The sequence below is a fragment of the Kogia breviceps genome, chromosome 3 (assembly GCF_026419965.1).
Source record: "Kogia breviceps isolate mKogBre1 chromosome 3, mKogBre1 haplotype 1, whole genome shotgun sequence".
NCBI lineage: Eukaryota > Metazoa > Chordata > Mammalia > Artiodactyla > Physeteridae > Kogia > Kogia breviceps.
Window position 1 is genome coordinate 80,984,482 of NC_081312.1, and position 21,293 is coordinate 81,005,774.

Here is a 21,293-nt window from a genome sequence, read left to right on the forward strand (position 1 = left end):
GAATGGAGTTGAATGTGTTATAAGATTGTTGATAATTTTAAGATGGGGTATACCATAAATATCCTCCAGTGAGAGTTAAAGAAAGCTGATAAATTAGGAAAGTGGCCTCAGATTACTGAACTAAATTTTGCTATGTAAAAGCAGCAAGGTTTTTTTTTGGTTTTTTTTTTTAACATCTTTATTGGAGTATAATTGCTTTACAGCGGTGTGTTAGTTTCCACTTTATAACAAAGTGAATCAGTTATACATATACTTATGTTCCCATATCGCTTCCCTCTTGTGTCTCCCTCCCTCCCACCCTCCCTATCCCACCCCTCTAGATGGTCACAAAGCACTGAACTGATCTCCCTGTGCCATGCAGCTGCTTCCCACTAGCTGTCTATTTTACATTTGGTAGTGTATATATGTCCATGCCACTCTCTCACTTTGTCCCAGCTTACCCTTTCCCCTCCCCATATCCTCAAGTCCATTCTCTAGTAGGTCTGCATCTTTATTCCCATCTTGCCCCTAGGTTCTTCATGACCATTTTTATTTGGATTCCATATATATGTGTTAGCATATGGTATTTGTTTTTCTCCTTCTGACTTACTTCACTCTGTATGACAGTCTCTAGGTCCATCCACCTCACTACAAATAATTCAGTTTCGTTCCTTTTCATGGCTGAGTAATATTCCATTGAATATATGTGCCACAAGAAGATGTGGCACATACATATAGTGGAATATTACTCAGCCATAAAAAGTTTTTTTTTATATAAGAAGAACAACTGAGATGTTCAGCATATGGAAAGAGGGTGAATTAGATAGAAATCACTTTTTAAAATCTGATAAAAAACAGAGTGTATAATGACTCAGAACCAGTTGGAATGGATGACCTATGATGCACCATGAGATATGTTGTAGAACTATGGAGTTCTGATAATATTATGAAGTATCTGATCATATTGATCACTCAGTGACCAAAATGGCATGGCCAAGTCTATTATTTGAAGCCACTGACTGAGCAGTCATATTTTTAAGACTGCTTGGTATTACTCTCTTTGCACCATCTGCTTAAGAGTAGTCAGGCCCTCGGCACCACTTCTTTGCTTCAACTAGCTTTTCTCTGCTTCCTTCCTGAGGACTAGAAGACCCCACCAGGGAGGAAAAGCAAAGGGCTTACTCATGGCTTAAACTTAGTCCCAGGTCCTTGACTCCCTTGATTCCGGGAGCTGAGTGCACTAGACTGGATTGGCCATGGCTGACAAAGGCAGTACAGGAACACGCCAGGGAGTTATTGCCACTTGCATACGTGTTCAGGAAAGGGACTTAATATGGAAGCATCCCATCTATTCCTCTGTGCTCTAAGATCTAGAGGTAATTATTTTATTGAAGCATACTAAAGATGATACTTAACTGGTGTTTTAGCTGTCTTCATGTAACCTCAGTCCTGTTTTGAAGCATTTCCTCATCAGCATACGAAGAAGTTGTTATTTTATGCACTTTAAGCGTTTTAATGTAGTACTGAATTAATACATGTTTATTTATGGTTAAAACATGAAAATTCAAAGCTTTGTATGGAGTATTGTTATGGGGTTGTTCTTTTACCTTGTAAATACCCCTTCACAATGATTAATCATATCTAAAGTACTGTACCAGGTAAATTTAGATAGATCATCAAAAATATTGGTATATAAATAGACCACTAAATGTATTTTATGTTTTCTTGTTTACATGTGTACACCGTGAATTTTGTTGCAGAGACATTGCAAACATGTTTGTTTTACTTTGATTTTTTTTTAATAAGTGAAGGTAAAATCGATCTCTCCCTCCATGTCTCTCTCTCTCTCCTTCCCTCTCTCCCTACCTCCCTCCTTCAAATCTGGACTACTTTCAAAAGACAAGGATTCTTATTGTTTATATATTACCCCTTCTTAAGAATTATGACTTCCTGAAATTTTTTATCTCATTTAAAATTTTCCACCCATTGTGCTCGATATGTCATTTTATAAAATACATATTTTATCTGACCTCAGTTTTACAGAGGTCAGATAAAAGAAAAATAAAAATAAATCACTTTTATCTTAACCCTAATAATTTCTTAAATTTTCTTGATTTATAACCATGTACTGAGCAGTTGCTATGGCACAAGATTTAACCAGGCACTATTAGAAAGAGAGTCCTTTTCATTGAAGATTTGGGTGTACTCATGGATTTATCCTACCTTGTAAATTTATCCATTTTGTACTTCTCAAAATGTATATTGTATTAAGAGGAGTCAATGTTGAATAAATGGCTTTAGTTTCTCCAACTCGAAAATATATTTTATTCACATATTTGTTCAAAAAATAAGTTACTGAGTCAGGTACTATTTTAGGCATTAGACATAAGTCAGACAAAGTCCCTGCTTTTGTAGCGTTATGGCCTAGTAGGGAGACAAGTTACAAACAAATGAATACAGGTAATTTCTAGCAATTTTCTCAGAGTTCTTGTAATTCTTTTATTCATTATTCATTCATTCTTTTCAGTTAACTTTTGTCGCATGTGTTCTCTGCATGCCAGGAACTATACACTAATTACTACGACGATGATGATAAACACTCCTGCCGTCCAGCGGCCATGGCTCACAGGCCCAGCTGCTCCACGGCATGTGGGATCTTCCCGGACCGGGGCACGAACCCGTGTCCCCTGCCTCGGCAGTTGGACTCTCAACCACTGCGCCACCAGGGAAGCCCCCTAGAATGAGTATTTATTGATTGGCATTTAAAGTCTCAGAAAATGTGAAGAGCCTGCTGCCCACTTTTAGGCTTGGAAGCACAAAGAACCCTTCTTGAACTTTAAATTGACCAGTGTCACTTGTGACTATCCTTATCCCCTCTGCTAAGAGTTTGTTCCATTTCTAACATCAGTGAAATAGAAAATGTATTATGTCTACTGATGGAGATGTTTTAATTTGTATCTCTCAAGTAATTAATGAAACCACGTTTTGTTATATCCTCTCTCTGTCTCTGTGTCTCCGTCTGTCTGTCTCTCTTTTTTGAGGGGGTGAGGGGAGAGATTTGGACAAAAGGCAAGGGAGGAAAGGAAAATAGTGACAGCCAGAAGGTGACAAGACTGTTTGCACTGTTAGGGAAGATATGAAAGAGCTTGTACCAAAGACTGAAGATGAACCATTCATCCTCCATGGGTTGGCATATCTCCAGGTCGGAGGGACTTTCATTAGTGACTTCCACAGCCACTGGTGCAAATTCTTGTGAAGTTTGGCTTAATAAGGATGGCTCTGGAGTTATTTTATTCTTTCCAGTGAATGTTGCCCTGTTAGTAGAAGCTAACAATTATTTTGAGTGACACCTGAGAGACATTTGCTTCATCCCTTCCTCACCCTACCATGTTTGGTCTTGCCTTATGACAAACCAGCATATTTTACATGGGTGCTTTTCTAGCATTCATGTATTACTCTGTGGGCTCCAGGAGAGTGTAATCTGTAAAGCCAAATAGGCTTAGTGAAGGATGTCCCTTGCTGTAAGAAATTAGGATCTTTGTTTCTAAGAGTTCATCTACTTCTGCTGCTTTATTCCCCACCTGAAGCAACAGTGCTCTGGGGAAGTGATTATGATGTGACAAACGGGGGATTATGACTTTAGGTGAAGAATAAGCAGTGAGAATTAGATGAGATTTAGAATACTAGGATTGTGTTTACATGCAGATGTTAGCAGTAGAGGATAAGAGACTAGAAATAAAACATACGGTTATATAGGCTAAAGGGAACTGAAATGGTTGGGTATTTCAGAAGGTATCAACTATTTAAATTCCTAACTAAAGGTTAAAAATCAGATGCAGTTTTCAGGGTAACAGGAACATTATATTGGGGGCAGGATGTGGGAATCTGGGGCCTGTTCTCCCCTTCCTGAAGAAGTTGTCAAGGTGAGGGACCATCTTTACTTACTTGCCTTATTGAATATGCTTGTGCACGCTTCTCCCTGGGACCAAGAGAAAAGAACCACTGACGTGTATGCTGCTGAAAGACAGGTTCTTTGGAACTTTGAAGACAGGTCCACTTAATGATGGTAGTCTTCCTGCTTCAGGCCCACAGCTCTTCCGTCACCATTGCTCTGGTTAGATAACTCACATCTGCCAATATCTGCTTTCCTGGCCACTGATGACAAATTAAAACTTTTGGTTGTAAGTGACAGAAATCCAGTCCAACTGGATTATATGCACACACAGAAAAGGAGAATTTATTAGTTCAGAGATATACCCGTGAAGTCCAAAGGAGAAGTTTGCTTCTGATGTGTCTATAATCCAGAAGACAAAACAGTGTCATCAGTTATCCTCTTTTTTCCCTTCTTTGTTCCTTTTTTCCCTGTTGTCTTCATTCTTAGACAACAAAGATGATCCCTGGCAGTTGCTAATTTGTTTACTTTTGAGAGTTTGTAATCCCAGGGAACAGTGGTGCTTCTCATTGGCCTCATAATGAATCTTAGAAAGGGCTCTGATCGGTTATTCTGGGTCAAGTGTCCACTTCTGTGGCCGGGGGTGGGGGGGGGACCGCCCACCAGAATCACATTGTGAGAGTAAGGTGGCAGTGCCAGACAGGGCAGAGTAGAGGACAGAAAAAATAAAATATCTCACCCCACAGAAAATTAGCTACAGGTTGGAGCTTTATTCCCCATAACCAAAAGGCATCGGGGGTCAAATCTGTTACTGTTATTGTTGGATTGGTTCCTTGGTCCTGTGTGTTTGTGTATCAGTGTGTAGAGATCAATTTTATGTCTCAGAGCTGCTAATATGCCTCCCGCCATTGAGATTCGTTCAGGGACAATAGGGGCTTAACGTCAGTGACTACGCCCCAAAGAGCTGGGGCAGACAAAGGCTAACATTCATCCGTTCCACAGAATTTTGGAGTTAGAAAGAGCTCTGTCACCATCCAGTCTCCCTGTTCTGTTTAGTGGAAACTTGCCCCAGACCTTTCATTACAGTTATTGCCCTCCCCCTCCCAACAACTTGCCCTGAATTCTTTTTACTCTGCCATGCTGATTTGTCCCTTCTCTTGTGGCATTAAACCAAAAGAATTTAGAGCAATGCAGTATAAAATATGGAAGAGTTTTGCTTTTGTTGTCCATGTTCATGTCCTCTGTCTCCACAGCCACCAGTCAGCAGGGGCCAGCCTACCCTGCCTCACTTTGCACTGTCCTAGCTTGTGACCTCCCATTTGTTTCCTATCTTTAGGGCACTTCAATTTTCACATGTATTGTCCCCTAAAGACATAAGCAAAGGACAAGGTCAGAGCAGTCAGTTGTATTCCTTATTAGTGGCTTCGATAAGAGGCTTTGGGGGAAGAGGTTAAAACTAATGGCTGTAATGAAATTTTTAGGTTCTCTAAAGATTTCATTCATCTGTGTTATTGCTCTCCCCATTAAATGCATATCTGTTCTGCATACCTTTGCCTATGGTTTGCATAGCATAGTAACATCTACTACCAAAACCCTGCTAACGTCTTAAATTGGAAAGGCTATGAAACTTACTCTTAGAGAATATAAAAATATGGGATGCAAAGGTCATAGCACCAATTATTGAATGAGACAGTGTTTTGGGGGAAAAAAAACCCAGAAAAACAAGATACTAGAGTAGAAAAGATATACTGTAGTTTTCACTTGTATTGATGTGTATTTTTTGCCCTTCCCCAATTTAGTAAAAATGTAACAGGTGTTAAAAAGTTTATTTTTGTACGAGGTATTTTAACCTAGCATTTTAGAAACGTTTTGACAAATTCATAGATAAAAGACCACGTCAGAATATTATTTTTCCTTTCATTTTCAGATGTTATGAACTGGAATTTTGCATAATTTCTCTGGGAAATAACTGTATTTCTTAAATTTAAAGTCTTTTAAGAAAAAAAAAAAAAAAAACCTCAAACTTCTTCTTGGCAAAAAGAAAACCTCAAACTTCTTGGCAGTCCTCATGCCGTGCTATGATTCTTAAGTATATGTTAACTAGTTTCAGATGTGTTTTGTTCTCTGACTCAAAATCACGCCTTTATTTTAAAAAAAGAAATTGTGTAATCAGTACTTAATTGCTTTGGATATTTTGAGCATTTAGAGGAGAGGGTAATTAAAAGGCCTGAGAAATTAAACTTTCACAGTGTTCTTTACGTATGTGTGATTCATTTTTTAGAAAGTCCTCTAAAGGCAAGCCTGACAACTTAAAAACAAATGAAGATCTGGATTGTCTTAAAATGTAACATCAGTTTTATCTGTGGATGCAGTTTCATTGGTTTTTTAGTTCCATTGAAGAAAGGATCATTAAAATGCTAGAAATCAAGTGATTATTTCGTTCATCTCCTCTTCGGTCAGGTGTCAACTAAATACTATCCAACAGATAGCCATCCCCTCTCTTGCGATTCCAAATCTTTTAGGAGGAAAATGAGAAAATTTTCCCCACTTCATAAGTATTACACATGATCAAATTTAAATATTTGCCATAATTAAGAGTGGTATATGGTCTGTTGGGACAAACAAGTACTTGGTTGTGGTGGGCTCTTTCCTATATCTGGCTATTTGAGAGGCCCAGGTGTTGGCAGTCACTTAACTTCTCTTGGCCTCTTTTATCATGTATAAACTGGAAGGTTGGAAGACTTTACAAGCTCAGAAATACTGTGTTTCTTAAGGCACACTATCTAAATACCCTACATTTTGTGAATCTAGAGGCTAACAAGTCTGCTTTTAAGTGAGAGTATTCTTATATTAACTTTGATAATGAACACTTGAACAATGACATTAACAAGCTTGTACTTATGAAATATATTAGGTGTTTTTAATATACCTTAAATCAGAAGAGCCCTACTTCATATTTGCTACATTACTGAATAAGTTAGGTATATAGAATTTGGAGATTGATTTCATATTGATCCCCAGCAATTCTGGGAAGTTATAATAAAAGTACTATTCTAAAACATTGCTGTTACTCTTTTTTTTCCCCTTTCTAACAAATGTTATTCTTTCTTTTTTCTTAATCCTGATCATTTTTTCTTGAAGAAAACAGCAGTTTACTTAAACATCCAGTTTTCCACTTGGGAAGTTCAAAGAATCATAAGTAACCACTCGGTTCCAATATGTACAAAAAGCTCTAAAAACATGGATGAAACTTATGATTCCCAAGGAAAATATAAATTGCAAAACTGACTGTATAAGAGATGAAAATCTAAACAGATCAGTAGCCATTTAAAAAAAGGGAAAAGTAACCAAAGAGCTACACACTATAGTAGCAGCAGGCCTAGATAGCTTATTATGGGGAATTCTGCCCAAACTTTAAGGAATGGATAAATCCAATGTTATTTAGAATACTACAGGGCTTCCCTGGTGGTGCAGTGGTTGAGAATCCGCCTGCCGATGCAGGGGACACGGGTTCGTGCCCCGGTCTGGGAAGATCCCACATGCCGCGGAGCGGCTGGGCCCATGAGCCATGGCCGCTGAGCCTGCGCGTCCGGAGCCTGTGCTCCGCAACGGGAGAGGCCACAACAGTGAGAGGCCCACGTACCACAAAAAATAAATAAATAAAATAAAATAAAATAAAAATTAAAAAAATAAAATACTACAGACCAAAGAAGAAGGTAGGAAAACTTCCCGTGAGTAGTCCCTTCCTTGATGATCAAGATGTACCTCAGAGCAGACAGCTGGGGCCAGGGGTGAAAGATAGCAGTGAAAGTCATCAAATACAACCTTGAACTTTGGGTCACTTTTGTTGTCTCTTAAATCAGGAAAGAAAATTATTAAGTCAGTCCAAGTGGGCTTTGCAGAAGACATGGGTATTCTTAAAAATGCATTTATATTTCATTCAGTTATCCTTTTGAGTCTTAAATATGTGCCAAGCATATGTTGGTGGTGAGAATGGGGCAGTGAATAGGCCCGGGACTTGGGAGACAGGCACATGTACAATGAGACAAGGGAATGAACAAAGAAGGAGGCAGAAGGGAAGTCATGTGGGATGATGACTAAGCCATAACCTCGAGATCCTAGAGTTGGAACCCTGACCCACCCAATGGTCAACCAAATTTTAAATCCATACCCAATGGTTTGGATAATGATCTAATGGTAAGAAATATTTGAAGGTCTGGGAGCCAGGAAAGGAGCATAATGCAAAGGCCAGGAAATCAGGTCAGATGGATGGGGCTGACCTTAAAAATCTCCCAGTAGGATGATCCATGATAGAAACTTCCTTCTCCTGGGACCTAGACCAGGTGAGCAAGGCCACCTGTTCATAAATGCTACTTCCTATACTTGCACTCTCATCTTCTCTGAACTTTGCCAAGTTGTACCCTCCTCCTTTCTTAGGAAATCTAGGTTGAAAGAAATAGTGTGAAGATCAAAACAAGGCAGGTAAGGCAGTGAGAATTTAGAAAATAAACAGAGAAGATACCCAATACATAATAACATAGTACTTCCGATATGTGGAATAACCTCTTTAAAAAAAAAAAAAAGCGTAATATCTGGTGGTGACACAGACTCCTAGAAGCTGTCTTTTGAGTACAGTTACTATTGAATCAACTTCATATTGAGAGGGAGGGAGGTGGGGGAGTGGCATGGAGAAAGCATATGAATACTTTTGTACTTTGAGGTTCTCCACAGAAAGATGGAAAGATTTCCTAGCCTCACCTGATGTTTATCTTCAGGAAATTTAAATTGTAGGTATTGTGTTAGTAATTTTGGCGCAGTGAACAAGAGTGTAGCATCTGCCTTTTAAGGGATTTTAGTGTGTGTGTTTGGATTGCTTGGTGACCTTTGAAATTTTGTTTTGAACTGCTGTCAGAAACATAATCATTTTTCTTTCTGAAACAGATTTTAACATCTGCAAAGGCTGATCAAGCTAGGATAGTTTTAATAAAATATTAATCTCTCTTTTTTAATGTCAACCTAGCTTTTAAAACTGTTCATCAGCTACCTGAAACATCAGCTCAAGGCACTTGGGTTGGTTTAATAAATGCCTTTTCCATTAAACATTCTTGTAGCCAGAATGCATTTAGAGGATAGAAATTTTTTCAGTCTTGTTCATCCACAGTCCAGTTTTCCAAATTCTCTTGTTTTTAAAGTAACATTAATTTTATTTCCTTATTTCAACAGTTAACTTAGAATTTTTTATATTTCAAGCAAGGGAGATTGTTTCAAATTCTAGCATCAGTCCTTCAAAATTTGGAGGATAACAACTGTAACCGAATTTAATTTAAATATCTAGTTTAAATATGTGTCTTGTCATTAAAAGGTTATTTACATTTAAAATGCTGACCTTTCAGGATCTACACAGGAGTGTTCTAAAACAGAGTTTCTGAACATTGGCCATGAAACCACTGTCTTGGCCTGACAAATGGATTGGAAATAAGCTACCCAACAACTGGGAATGGGCCATTAATTTTAATCAAAGGTGATGCAGGAAGGCGAATGGGATGCATGACAATGTCAACAGCCCAGTAGGTGTTAAGAGACCACACAGCCTTCCTTGTTACTTGGTTGGGCCATTAGTTGAGGTTGGGTGAAGACAGAAAGCCATGTCTGGAATTGAATGACCAGGTCACTCCAAAATCTAACAGAGAACTGCTCATTTCAGAATCACATTGTAATGCCGTTAGAAGTCAAGGACAGCGTCTAGAAAATATTGGAGGACTTTTTTTTTTTTTTAACCAAGCACCTAGGTAGTTTTTTCCAACTTTGTTAAGCACTCTGTTTTCCTGACTCCTTTCCTCCTGAATGGCTCATTGATATTTACAGAGGATCAAGAAATCGAACAGACTTAGAAAAAAATCTCAAAGCCTGTTTGCTTTTCAGAATTACATACTGTTAGTTGTAAAACTTTGGTAAATGCCAGAAACAATAGCCGACCAAAGGTATTAAGCAGGGTAATTAATTCTCTATGGGGAAGACACACTGTCCTTGTGTCTTTCTTATGTTCTTGTATATAGGAATAGTTTCACTAATTGAAACTAAACTTTCTTAATTGCTTTAATGAAAGCATTTGTTTTATAATTGTAAAGGCCAATGTCAATATTGGCTTGATAACATTAGTGATATTCATGGTGGTAGAAGGCTTTTCTTTTAATCAGTAAGTATACTTCATTATTTTGAGTATCTTCAATTATAAGAAAGGTAGCGTATGACAGCTTGAATTAATGATGTTTATAACAAAGACATAAAAATGCAGAAGGGACAAAGAGGCATTTTTATATCTATGCTTCCAGTTTGTTACGAAAGTTCATTTATTCCGACACAGCATTGCATATATAAGAATGATATGTATGACTGCATTAGTAATTTTTACACATTTTTAAGAAAGGAAAGCAATTATATTGCTGTCTTGTTAATGGAATACTGTGATAAGTAATAGTATTTGTTCATCCTGTAGATGAAGATCAGCTCCGTGCAAAGGGTTATGACAAAACACCAGACTTTATTTTACAAGTACCCGTTGGTAAGTCCTTAAATTCTGCTATGCATTTGTTTATAGAGAAAAGGGATGTGTTTTTCCCATAGCTTTGAAAAATTGTGTTAATGTTAGCAAATGTTACCAGAGAATCTAGATTCGCTTGATAATTTTGTATCTAAAAGTGTGAAATAATTGCAAAAGATTATTTTAAAATAGCAGAAAATTATAGGTTTAGAAGAAACCTATGCCTTAAAAACTTTTACATATATTTGAGAACTAAACATGTGTTCTAAAGACATTTTGGTTACCGTTTTCAAGTCATTTCTCTAAGTACCGAATTTTTAACACAGGGTTCTATTGAAAAGCCAGGCTCACTTGGTTTGCTTTCACATTACTTGTCAACTTATACAGGCAGTCTCAGAATAGGAGAGAGACTTTTGTAAATGACGAAAATAAAAGGGTTGTGATTGTAGCATAAATGTTCCTTGTTACAAACATATACGACGTGTTGTTTTATAATTACATCCATAGATGATGGTGAGGGCTAAGCCTCTGTTCATGAATGTGAAACACAGAGAGACCCAGACAGAGTTCAAAATTTTCAATTTTCCCTCCCCTTTGCTCTAAATTAGTAATGCTTTGTCCCTTAGCTGTAGAAGGGCACATAATTCACTGGATTGAAAGCAAAGCCTCATTTGGTGATGAATGTAGCCACCACGCCTACCTGCATGACCAGTTCTGGAGCTACTGGAATAGGTAAGGCCCCATTATTTTTCTCTTAAGATAAACGATACTCAGCTGAAATCTCATTAGAAAAAAATATTTTGTTTAGCTGGTAAAAATGCTAGTAGCCTTTGTTTCTAGTAAATACCGAGACTTGATTAATGTATTCATTTCAGGTAATTTCAACTTCTTTGCTTTCATAATGTAGCTTCATTTTTTAAAACGAAAAATCTCTGCATAATGTCAAAATTAATGTAGGCACATTTTCCATTTTACAGTGATGATATTGGTGTCACTTAAAATACGAAAAATAGGATGTGATATATATTATGATACTGACAGTGACTTTTATCCTCTTGATGTAGAAGTTATGCTTTCTGTCAGATCTTAAAAAAATATTTTATCCTCAGCTCTCTGAGGAAAGTGTCCAAACAATATGAAAGATCAAAACAAATTACCTTCCAGTGGTAGAAAATAGTTTACCTACCACCTTCAACCAACATTCCCAAAGGCATGGAGATCTCAGTGGTTAAGAAAAGGATGGTGTTGGAGGAGGGGGGAGGATGCCATATTACTGAGTACCCACCATGTGTCTGGGCCTGCAGATTATCTCAGTTAATACTCACAAGAAAGTTACTTTTATTCCCATTTTACAGATAACTAAACTGATACTCAGAGAAAATGTAACTATGTGTACAACTAGTTATCATGCATTGTCTTTCTCACGTCTAAATCTGTGCTACTTTTAGCACAACTCTATTGTAATTTACAGTACAACTGTTGAAACTTTGGCCTTTGCTATTATTGGAGTCCCAAGCTTTCACACCACGTATTTTTTACCCCTTATATCAGAAGGCGGGTCAAGGGGTAACCTTCCTAGATTAACTGTGTTCCTCGGTCACTGGCCAACTGTAAGAAAACAATAATAAGATGACATTGGTCCGATCATTAAGGAGAGAGACAGTAGCATCTGTGGACAGTAGTCTTACCCTGGAAAAAAACAGTGACAGCCTACAGAATTTGGCATTATATTGCTACTCAGCTTTACAAAAGGCCAGTGGACCTCTCCCGTAGCAGATGTGCTAAAAACTAAGCCCACTTTTTGCCATGGTAACAATGATCATGACAAAATGCTAAATGTAATGGCTTTCTTGATTTTCTTGTGTAATTGTGCATAGCATCCGAGCTTTATTTTACAGGGATGGAGGAGGAAAGTGCAAAATGTTTTCGAAATCAATGCTGCTTCAGCGTTTCCTGTCTTTTATTCAGCCATTATTCAAATCAGCAGTAATGTGACAAATTGAATTTCAGATTTTTAGCAATTTTATGATGAGTTTGAAATAGTAAAAAAGCATCATTTTGATATTATAGGGAAAGCAATGACAAGAAAATTAAATTGCATAAGTTTAGGTTGCTAAGGGATTTTTTTTAAAACTGGTAAACTCAATCATTATGCGTTGAGACTGTCTCCCCACTTTGGTACTGATAAAGCCTTTTATGAGAAACAATTAGAATTTGAATCCCAAATAGTAGAGCTTACTTGAAAATTCCAAAGGCACATCTTCATTCTAAAACAACTCAACTGTTGTTTGAATGTCTACTCTGTGCTTAGCCCTCCCCATTTTAGAGGCTGATTAAATAATCAAGTCACGTGTATGGTAGACCTATGGATTATTCACATGGCCAGAGGAGCATCTGAGTAATGGATAATTTAATAGCTTGACTTGGACTGGATTTTGGATTATTTTGTTGCCTGCTGCTGTTTTAATTTTTAATGATGTTTTATTTACACTACTATTGACTTACATTTCCTAAACACATTGTTTGAATGTACACCAGCTAAGTGGACATAGTTCATTTAGGGTGTGTTGTGTGGTAAGGGAAAGCCAGCCTTAGTTTTGAGTGTTCCACATCATTCAACGGGAGAATGCTCTACACAAAAGTCACTAGTTCACCAAATGTCTGCAGAGAGGCCAAGAAATGCAGATCATGCTGACATTCAATATGGAACATAGAGGCATTTACTTGGATATAGAATTTTGGTTGTAATAATGATACAGACTTATCAGTGATGAGGCATTTTGACAGAAGGAGAACTTAGCACAGTTATGAAAGTTTGGGATCCTACTTTTAAAATATTTTGCCTCAACACAACTCACACAGCATTAGCTAAAATTCTTCAGAGTAGGAAGAAATCTTTCCCACCTATAGGTAGCCTTTCGAGGAGGCTGTTGGTTGGCATTTGGGTTAATTGCTTTATTTGTAGGATAAGCCTCTAGTCAACATAAGAACTGTTTTCTAGTGTCACACTATTTTTCTTTTTTTCTTCTAGTTTTATTGAGATATTGCTATACAGCACTATGTAAGTTTAAGGTATACAACATAATGATTTCACTTACAGACATCATGAAATGAAAAAATTGTCACATTATTTTTAGATTAAACATTGGATTTTATGATAAGACTGTTCAATGTTTGTGGAATCATAATCTTGTCTAAGCCTATTTTTCCACATAAGTAACTACAAAGCCCCTACATTTTAGTTTAATATTTCTCTAAGAGTTTTCTTTTTATGTAAATTAGTATTCTTAGCCTTTCAGCAGCTCCTGGTCACACCCTCCCTCTTTATTAAAACATACTCTTTGTTTGGCTTCCAAAAGATATTCTTCTGGGTTTCTTCCCGGCACACCAGCAACATACACTGTCTCCTTTGCTATCTCTTCTTCCTCTTCCCAGCTCTAGGCTGGAAGGCCCTGGAACTCAGGGCTCACCCCTCCTCCCTCTTCTGTCTACATTCTTCCTGGATGTTCCCTGGAAGATCTCACCAGAGACTGTGGCTTTATATTCTATCTCTATGCTGCCATCTCCTAACTTTTACCCTCAGCCCTAAGATTCCCCCTGAGTATACATTCGTTCATCTATCCAGCTGGCTACTCAGTATCTCCTCCTGATTATCTAATAGGTATCTCAGACTTTACATATCCAGACTTAAACCCTTGCCTTTCTTCCTCAAGCTTGTTACTCCCCCATTTCCTCCCAAGCTCAACTAGTGGCACCACAATATCTCCAAATCCTCAACCCCGAGTATCGTCACCAATCCCTCAGCAAGTCCATTCAGCCCTACCTTCACCACGTCTCAAATTGTGCCTTGTATCACCACCCCACCTGCTGCCGCCTCAGCGTCTGTAAGCATCTCCTGGACTATTCCTGTAGATTCCAAACTGGTCTCCTTACACTCAGCACTTGCACTCCTGTGGTCAGTGTTCCATACCCCAGCCAAATTGACTCTTGGAAAACATAAATCAGATTGGGTCGCTTCCCACCACATTTAAAATAAAATCCAGACTCTTTACCGTGACATTCAGACCCCTGCATGATCTGCCTCTCACCACCCTCAATTCTGTCCACACCTGCCCCTCTCCCCTCACCTAAGGTTCTCTCTGTCTCTTATACTTCCTTGGCCACACTGGCTTTCTCTGTCTTCCCTGAATCTACACTGCTTGTTTCTGCTTCAAGACCCTCACTCTGGCTAATCCTTCTGCTTGGAACTATCTTCACTTGGATCTCCACATAGCTTGCCCTTTATGACATTCAGGTGTCTGCTCAAATGTCCCCTCCTCAGGGGGGCCTTCCCTAACCACCCAGTCTAGAAGGCATCACCCTCAGTCATCCTCTCCCCTCACTCGGCTTTCCTTTCCTTCATAATACTTACTCCTGTCTGAGCGAATGAATAGACAGTAGTTGGAAACATTTATACGAACACCAATTTACTTGGTTTGAAAGAGCTTTACCTTTTATATTGCTATTTCTAATTACTACACATAGGGTGCAGTTCATTCCTTCGTAATCAAAGCTTCAAGAATTTTCTCCAGCTTAATTAATCTCAAACAAATTTAAATTTTACAATATAGTCACCTTCCCTAAAATCAGATATTGAGTACAGAACATAAGCTGCCTTTTCGGCAACTGGGCCCTCATCCCAGGTACGATCTTTTTTTTTTTTTTTTTTTTTTTCGATACGCGGCCCTCTCACTGTTGTGGCCTCTCCCGCTGCGGACCACAGGCTCCGGACGCGCAGGCTCAGCGGCCATGGCTCACGGGCCCAGCCGCTCCGCGGCATGTGGGATCTTCCCGGACTGGGGCACGAATCCGTGTCCCCTGCATCGGCAGGAGAACTCTCAACCATTGCGCCACCAGGGAAGCCCCCAGGTTCGATCTTGATTAAAGAACTCCTCAGAACTCTTCCAGTTCTGTGGGGTTAAAACAATGCCTCTGAGAAGCAGCATTTGAACCATAGCCCCAAATTATATAGGGCTATGTATACAAATGTATAGAAAATGCATACATATTTACATATATCTGTATATATATATATCATATACTTAGGGCTATATATATACAAATTGTATAAAAAAAACATATTTCCTTATGCAGTTGGAAACAAAAAATACCTTCTCGTCCTACTTGTCTAGTCAAAAGGTGGGTTCTTTGACAATTTGACCTGCATTACTAAGTTTATTCTCTTATTGAGATGGTGAAGAAACTAATTCTACAATGTGAGGCCAGAATATACATGGATTCTAACTTGTGGCCTTTCAAAGAAGCAGAAGCAGACACCCTATGCTCACTTTAGTGGTTGGAGATAAAGTGGGTCTGTTTGGATGAAAATACTGATGACTCTAAATTCTAAGGACAGTGAGAAAAATGCCTCATTTTTATAGAGAACTTTTATAGACTTTTCAGTTGTATAGACTTCTGCAGGTCTATATCATGAAATATAGCATGTTTATTTACATACGAGATTTAAAATAGAAAATAACCAGTAAGTGGCAAATGCATTTTATGAAGTTTTTTAGGCAAGTATTTTTAATCTTATATTGATTATTTGCTTTCACAAAACTTCAGCAAGGTCTCTTGTTTGATATTTGACATGGAATGCCTTGAAAATCGTGAGCAGAAGCTATTCTCTAGTTTCTTTAGTGCTGCGTGAAACTGGGCCCACCTTAACACTTGGGGGCCTGGGACAAGAGTATGATTGGAGGCCTATATACAATGTGCCCACATATTTAAGGTTGTGTATCAAGTTAACAGACAGTAAATAAAATCTGTTTTATCCTGCATGAAGATGTGGAAGTTCAGATTTGCATTAAGAATTCCTGGACTTCTTGGAGATCCAGGCTGCATATGGCAGTGTAGGAATAGGTGCCACCACTGCACAGCCCACCTCCCTTTTCTTATCACCTTTGGCTCTGTCCTACACCTGGGAAGGTTTTAAGCACAGCACAGCCTGCACATCCAAGCTCCATGTATTGATAACCTTCCCACAAACCTCTGCCCTTGGTCATCTCTCAGGCCAGAGGTGCACACTCTGGTGGTCTGCCCTCTTATCAAACAGGCAGGCCCTGAGAGTGGTCTCCGGACTATTTGATCAGGAAGTGCTGAGGTCCCTGGTAACATGGAGTGTGACTTAGAAAGGTATTGGAGGGAACAGACATCACGTGAAGATGTTCCCTATGCTCTGCAGACTCCTCACCCTGTGGGCTATGGTACAACCACAGGAGGCCAGAGCAGAATCCTCTAAAGTTTGGGTCCAAGCCATGGACCCCTCTTGACTGGGACTAAAGGTATCCAAGGAAGCAAGTATATTTGTCTTCCAAAGTCATTTCTTGTGCTGATGTTAGGATATGAGGGGAGTTGAGCACCAGAGGAAATATGGGCTTGATCACATTTATGTCTCACTGAAAAGATGAAGAGCTGAGCTCCATCTGTGGGGTTTTTGAACCTTTGGCTCCAGAGAGTTCACCCTCCTAGAGGCAATGGTAAGCTAATACCTTCTGCCACAAGAATCGATTTGACTTTAGTTCTTACCTCTAAGTATTTTTTAAAGATTGGTTATTTACTCAATGGTTTAGTGATTGCTTTCTCTGGGCTGTGCTAACTTGAGAGGCGAGGCATTTAGAATGGGGCTGCCAAGCAGTTAGAGTTAAGGAAGGTATTTTTCAGAGGATGTCCAAAAGTTTTTCCTGTATGAAGATACTTCCAGGAAGCCTTCAATTAGCCGAGTCACAGATTTCCAGTTATTTCAGTCTTGTTAACAACAAGGCTGATCACATCTGTCTTAGGTTGGAGAATGTGCCTCAGCTATAGAAGCTCTTGCAAACCTTCAATTACAGCAGCCTCAGAAGGCACTGCTGCCGTATACTAACAAGCAGTCATCACCAGCAACAAGAGAAAGATTGACTAATAATTATCAAATGCACTGGAGAGGGCCTCTCTGAAGGTAAAAATATAATAATTTGCTTTTCCATCTCTTATAGTGGTGCTGGTTGTGAGATACTGATGTCTCATTGTTCCAGAGAAATACTTGACACACTTATTAGTTGGAGTAACCTCGAAATATTTTAAAAGGACGAAGGAAATGTCTTCTGTGTAGATAGTACTTTTATGAGTTCTCATAATGATTAAGTACCATTTTTTTCTGCATTTGGAGTATGAATAGCAAGAACTTTGCCCACCACAGAATTCATATTTTCTGCCATTGTTAATTGTTTTCCATGTTGACTTTAAATACAAAACTGAATGAGGAATAGAAATGTTGTCTTAGGCCATTGAAGTGGTATTTACAATAAAGAGATAGTGGTGGAGAAAACTGGAATGAGTTAATCAAGGATTAAAGGGGAAGAAAATAGGCTTAAAAGGAAATGTCAATGAATCACAGTTTCTCAGAAAGATGTCTATCTGATATTACCTTCAAGCATATACAAGAGTTTTTTTAGTTGGGGAGGGACGGTGCCTATTGACCAGTTTCCCAATTCCAGGGGACCAAAGAATTGTTGAAAGCATAACTCTTCTTGCTGAGCTATTATGGTAGAGTTAATATGAATCACGTATGTTTCAGAAGTATTATCACAAATCAAACCAACAAGCAAATGATTGGATGTCCATTCTAAGGATGGAAACACAACCGTTATGATTGTCCAGAGAGAGTAAGAGAAAAATAAAGGAAGTGACTCAGGAGCACAGTTAGAGTCAGGAGCCCAAGGATACAGAGTTCATTTTTGAAAGTAATTTTGGAATAATGGAGATCAGGTTGAAATTGCTGCTAAAATGGCTTGGGGTTTAGGGCAGTGATTCTCAAGCTTCACATGTATTAAAATCACATGGTTGGAACTTTTAAAATATTGATGTGAGATTCTCCCTGGAGAACTGACTTAATTGGTGTGTGGTGGAGCCTAGACCTTAGGAGGGTTTTTTTGTTTCGTTTTGAAAACTTCTGATGATGACGTTGACCTGCATCAAGTTGAAGTCCACTTCTTTACATGGCCTTCATTTGCCAGCTAGCCCCAGCATTCCTAGCCTAGGTGCTTCTACATAGAGTCTTCATGAGAAAAAGAAGAGTTTTTTTGAGGAATACTGGTTCAGATCAGCAAACACTTCACAGACACTTGTTAGTCACTTGGCACCTGGCCTCTGCCTTTGAGGGCTTCATAGTGAGGACTGAGGCAGTAAATTGCAAAGACAGAACCTGAACCCAGGTCTCCCTCTGAACTCATACCTGTGTTCTTTCTGCTCCACCATGCAGCTTAATGTCAGTCATAGTGATAAATCTGTTATAAGAGGCTACTTACTCTGTCACTTAATGCAGGGATCCCCAACGCCTGGGCCATGGACCAGTACTGGTCCGTGACCTGTTAGGAGCTAAGCGGCAGGCGAGCAAGCGAGCGAAGCTTCATCTGTATTTACAGCCGCTCCCCATCACGCGCATTACCACCTGAGCTCTGCCTCCTGTCAGCATTATGGTGAGGTGTATAATTATTTCATTATATATTGCAATGTAATAGTAATAGAAATAAAGTGCTCAATAAATGTAATGCACTTGAATCATCTCCAAACCGTGCCCCCCCCAACCCCGGTCCTTGGAAAAATTGTCTCCCACGAAACCGGTCCCTGGTACCAAAAAGGTTGGGGACTGCTGACATAATGGGTTTGCTAAGCTGAAGCTAAAAAGCTCTCCAGCATATGAGGTGTAGAAATTCACCTTCATGTGGTTCAAGAAAATGGGCCAGACATTCTCTGTTGCTCTCCTTATTGTATATTCAAAATGCACATCTGTAGGATTAATATAAAATCCTGTCAGATATACATACCTATGCACCCAGAACATAACAACCCCTAAATTGTTGTATTTCAAATCTACAGAATCAGTTTTTTTATATATGGTACAGAAAAAAGTAAGCGTGTAAAAAGTCTGTTTTAATGAGTAACAGTGTTTTTAAAAACAGCTTTAATGAGATATAATTGACATACAATAAACTGCACATATTTAAAGTATATAATTTGACAAGTTTAACATATGTATAAGCTCATAAAATTATCACCATGACAAAGATAGTGACAAAGATACCTACCACCTCTACAAGTTCCTTGTACCCCTTTATCATCCTTCTTCTCAATCCATTCAGTTGTCTCTGCACCCAGGCAACCACTGATCTACTTTCTGTCACGATTCGTTACTTTACATTTTCTGTTTTCTGTAAATGGAATCATTCAGCATATACTCTTTTGTCTGGCTTTTTTTTTTTTTTTTTTTACTCAACGTAACTATTTCATTATTCATCCATGTTGTTGAACATATCAAGAGTTCATTTTTGTCATTGCTGGCAAGTATTCAATTGTGTGGCTGCCCCACTGTTCGTTTATCCATTCACTTGTGGATAGACATTTAAGTTGTTTCTAGTTCTGGCTACTAGTAATAAAGTTTCCATGAACAGTCATGTAAAAATCTTGTATGGTTTCATATCCCTTGGGCAAATACCTAGGAATAAAATAGTTGGGACATTTGGTAAGTGGATTTTTACCTTTTTCAAAATGATTAAACTGTTTTCCAAAGTGGTTGTACCATTTTATGTTCCCATCAGCAGTTTATGGGAGTTCCAGGTGCTCCCTTTGGTCAGTCTTTTTAACTTCAAACTTTCTAATAGTTGTGTAATAGTGTCTCAATGTGATTTTAGTTCTTCTGTAATGACAAATGATATTGAGAATCTTTTCATATGTTTATTTTTATCTATTTGTCTTCTTTGGAGAAGCGGCTGTTCAAATCTTCGGTTCATTTTTTAGTTGAGTTGTTTTCTTATTATTGAGTTTTGGTAGGTTTAAAAAATATCATAGATTTAAGTCCTTTATCAGATATATGGTCAGATATGAAATATTGTCTTCCAGTCTGTGGCTTGTCTTTTCATTCTCTTAACAGTGGCTTTCAAAATCAGAAGTTTTTAATTTTAATGAAGTCCAGTTTACCAGACTTTTTTTTTAATGGATTATGCCTTTGATGTTATATCTACGAAATCTTACAGATTTAAAGAAGTCACAGAGATTTTACCCTTGTTTTCTTCTAAAAGATTTATAATTTTATATTTACATTTAGGTCTAGCATCCATTTTCAGTTAATTTTTATGTATGGCGTGATGTATGGCTTGAAGTTTATTTTCTTGGATATGGATATCCAGTTGTGCCAGAACCATTTGTTGAAAAGCCTATCCTTTCTCCCCTAAATAGCCTTTACACATATGTCAAAAATCAATTAATCATATATGTGTGGGCCTTTTTCTGAATTCCCTATTTTGTTCTGTTGGCCAATTTGTCTGTCTTTATACTAATTCTACACTGTATTGATTACTATAACATAATTTTGAAAACAGGTAGTGTTAGTCCTCCACCTTCATTTTTCTTTTTCAAGTTATTTTTGTCTATTTTTGGTCCTTTGCATTACCACATGAATTTTAGAATCAACTTATAAATTCCTTAAAAAATCCGCTGGAATTCTGATTGGCATCACATTGAGTTTATAGATCAATTTGGGACCCTATGTATTTTATATATCTTGATTCTATAGGAAGTGATTTTTTTTGTTTCAATTTCCAATTTATCATGTTAAAATAGGAATACAGTTGATTTGGTGTATTGATCTTGCATTATGCAAGTGGGTAAAACTCATTTATTAATACTTTACTTATTTGGTAGATGCCATTGCCATAGGATCTTCTATATAGACAACCATGTTGTTTATGAATAAAGACAGTTTGCTTCCTTTTTCAATTTGGATGCTTGTTTTTTTTTTTTAACTGCACTGCCTAGAATCTCATATACAAAGGTGAATAGTGGTGAATGTGTAAACCTTGTTCC

General features: G+C 38.1%; 1 protein-coding gene across 13 annotated transcripts in view; it reads left to right on the forward strand.

Annotated features, from left to right (window-relative positions):
- CDIN1 (CDAN1 interacting nuclease 1) overlaps positions 1 to 21,293 on the forward strand; it is a 222,127-nt gene that overhangs the window by 105,817 nt on the left and 95,017 nt on the right. For all 13 annotated transcript variants that reach the window (XR_010839643.1, XR_009334519.2, XM_059056976.2 and 10 more), the window contains exons 9-10: positions 10,368 to 10,433; positions 11,039 to 11,144. Coding sequence is in view for 11 of the 13 variants with exons in the window: in XM_059056976.2 (XP_058912959.2) it covers positions 10,368 to 10,433; positions 11,039 to 11,144 (172 nt within the window). In the remaining 2 variants the exon portion in view is untranslated. The remainder of the gene's footprint in view (positions 1 to 10,367; positions 10,434 to 11,038; positions 11,145 to 21,293) is intronic.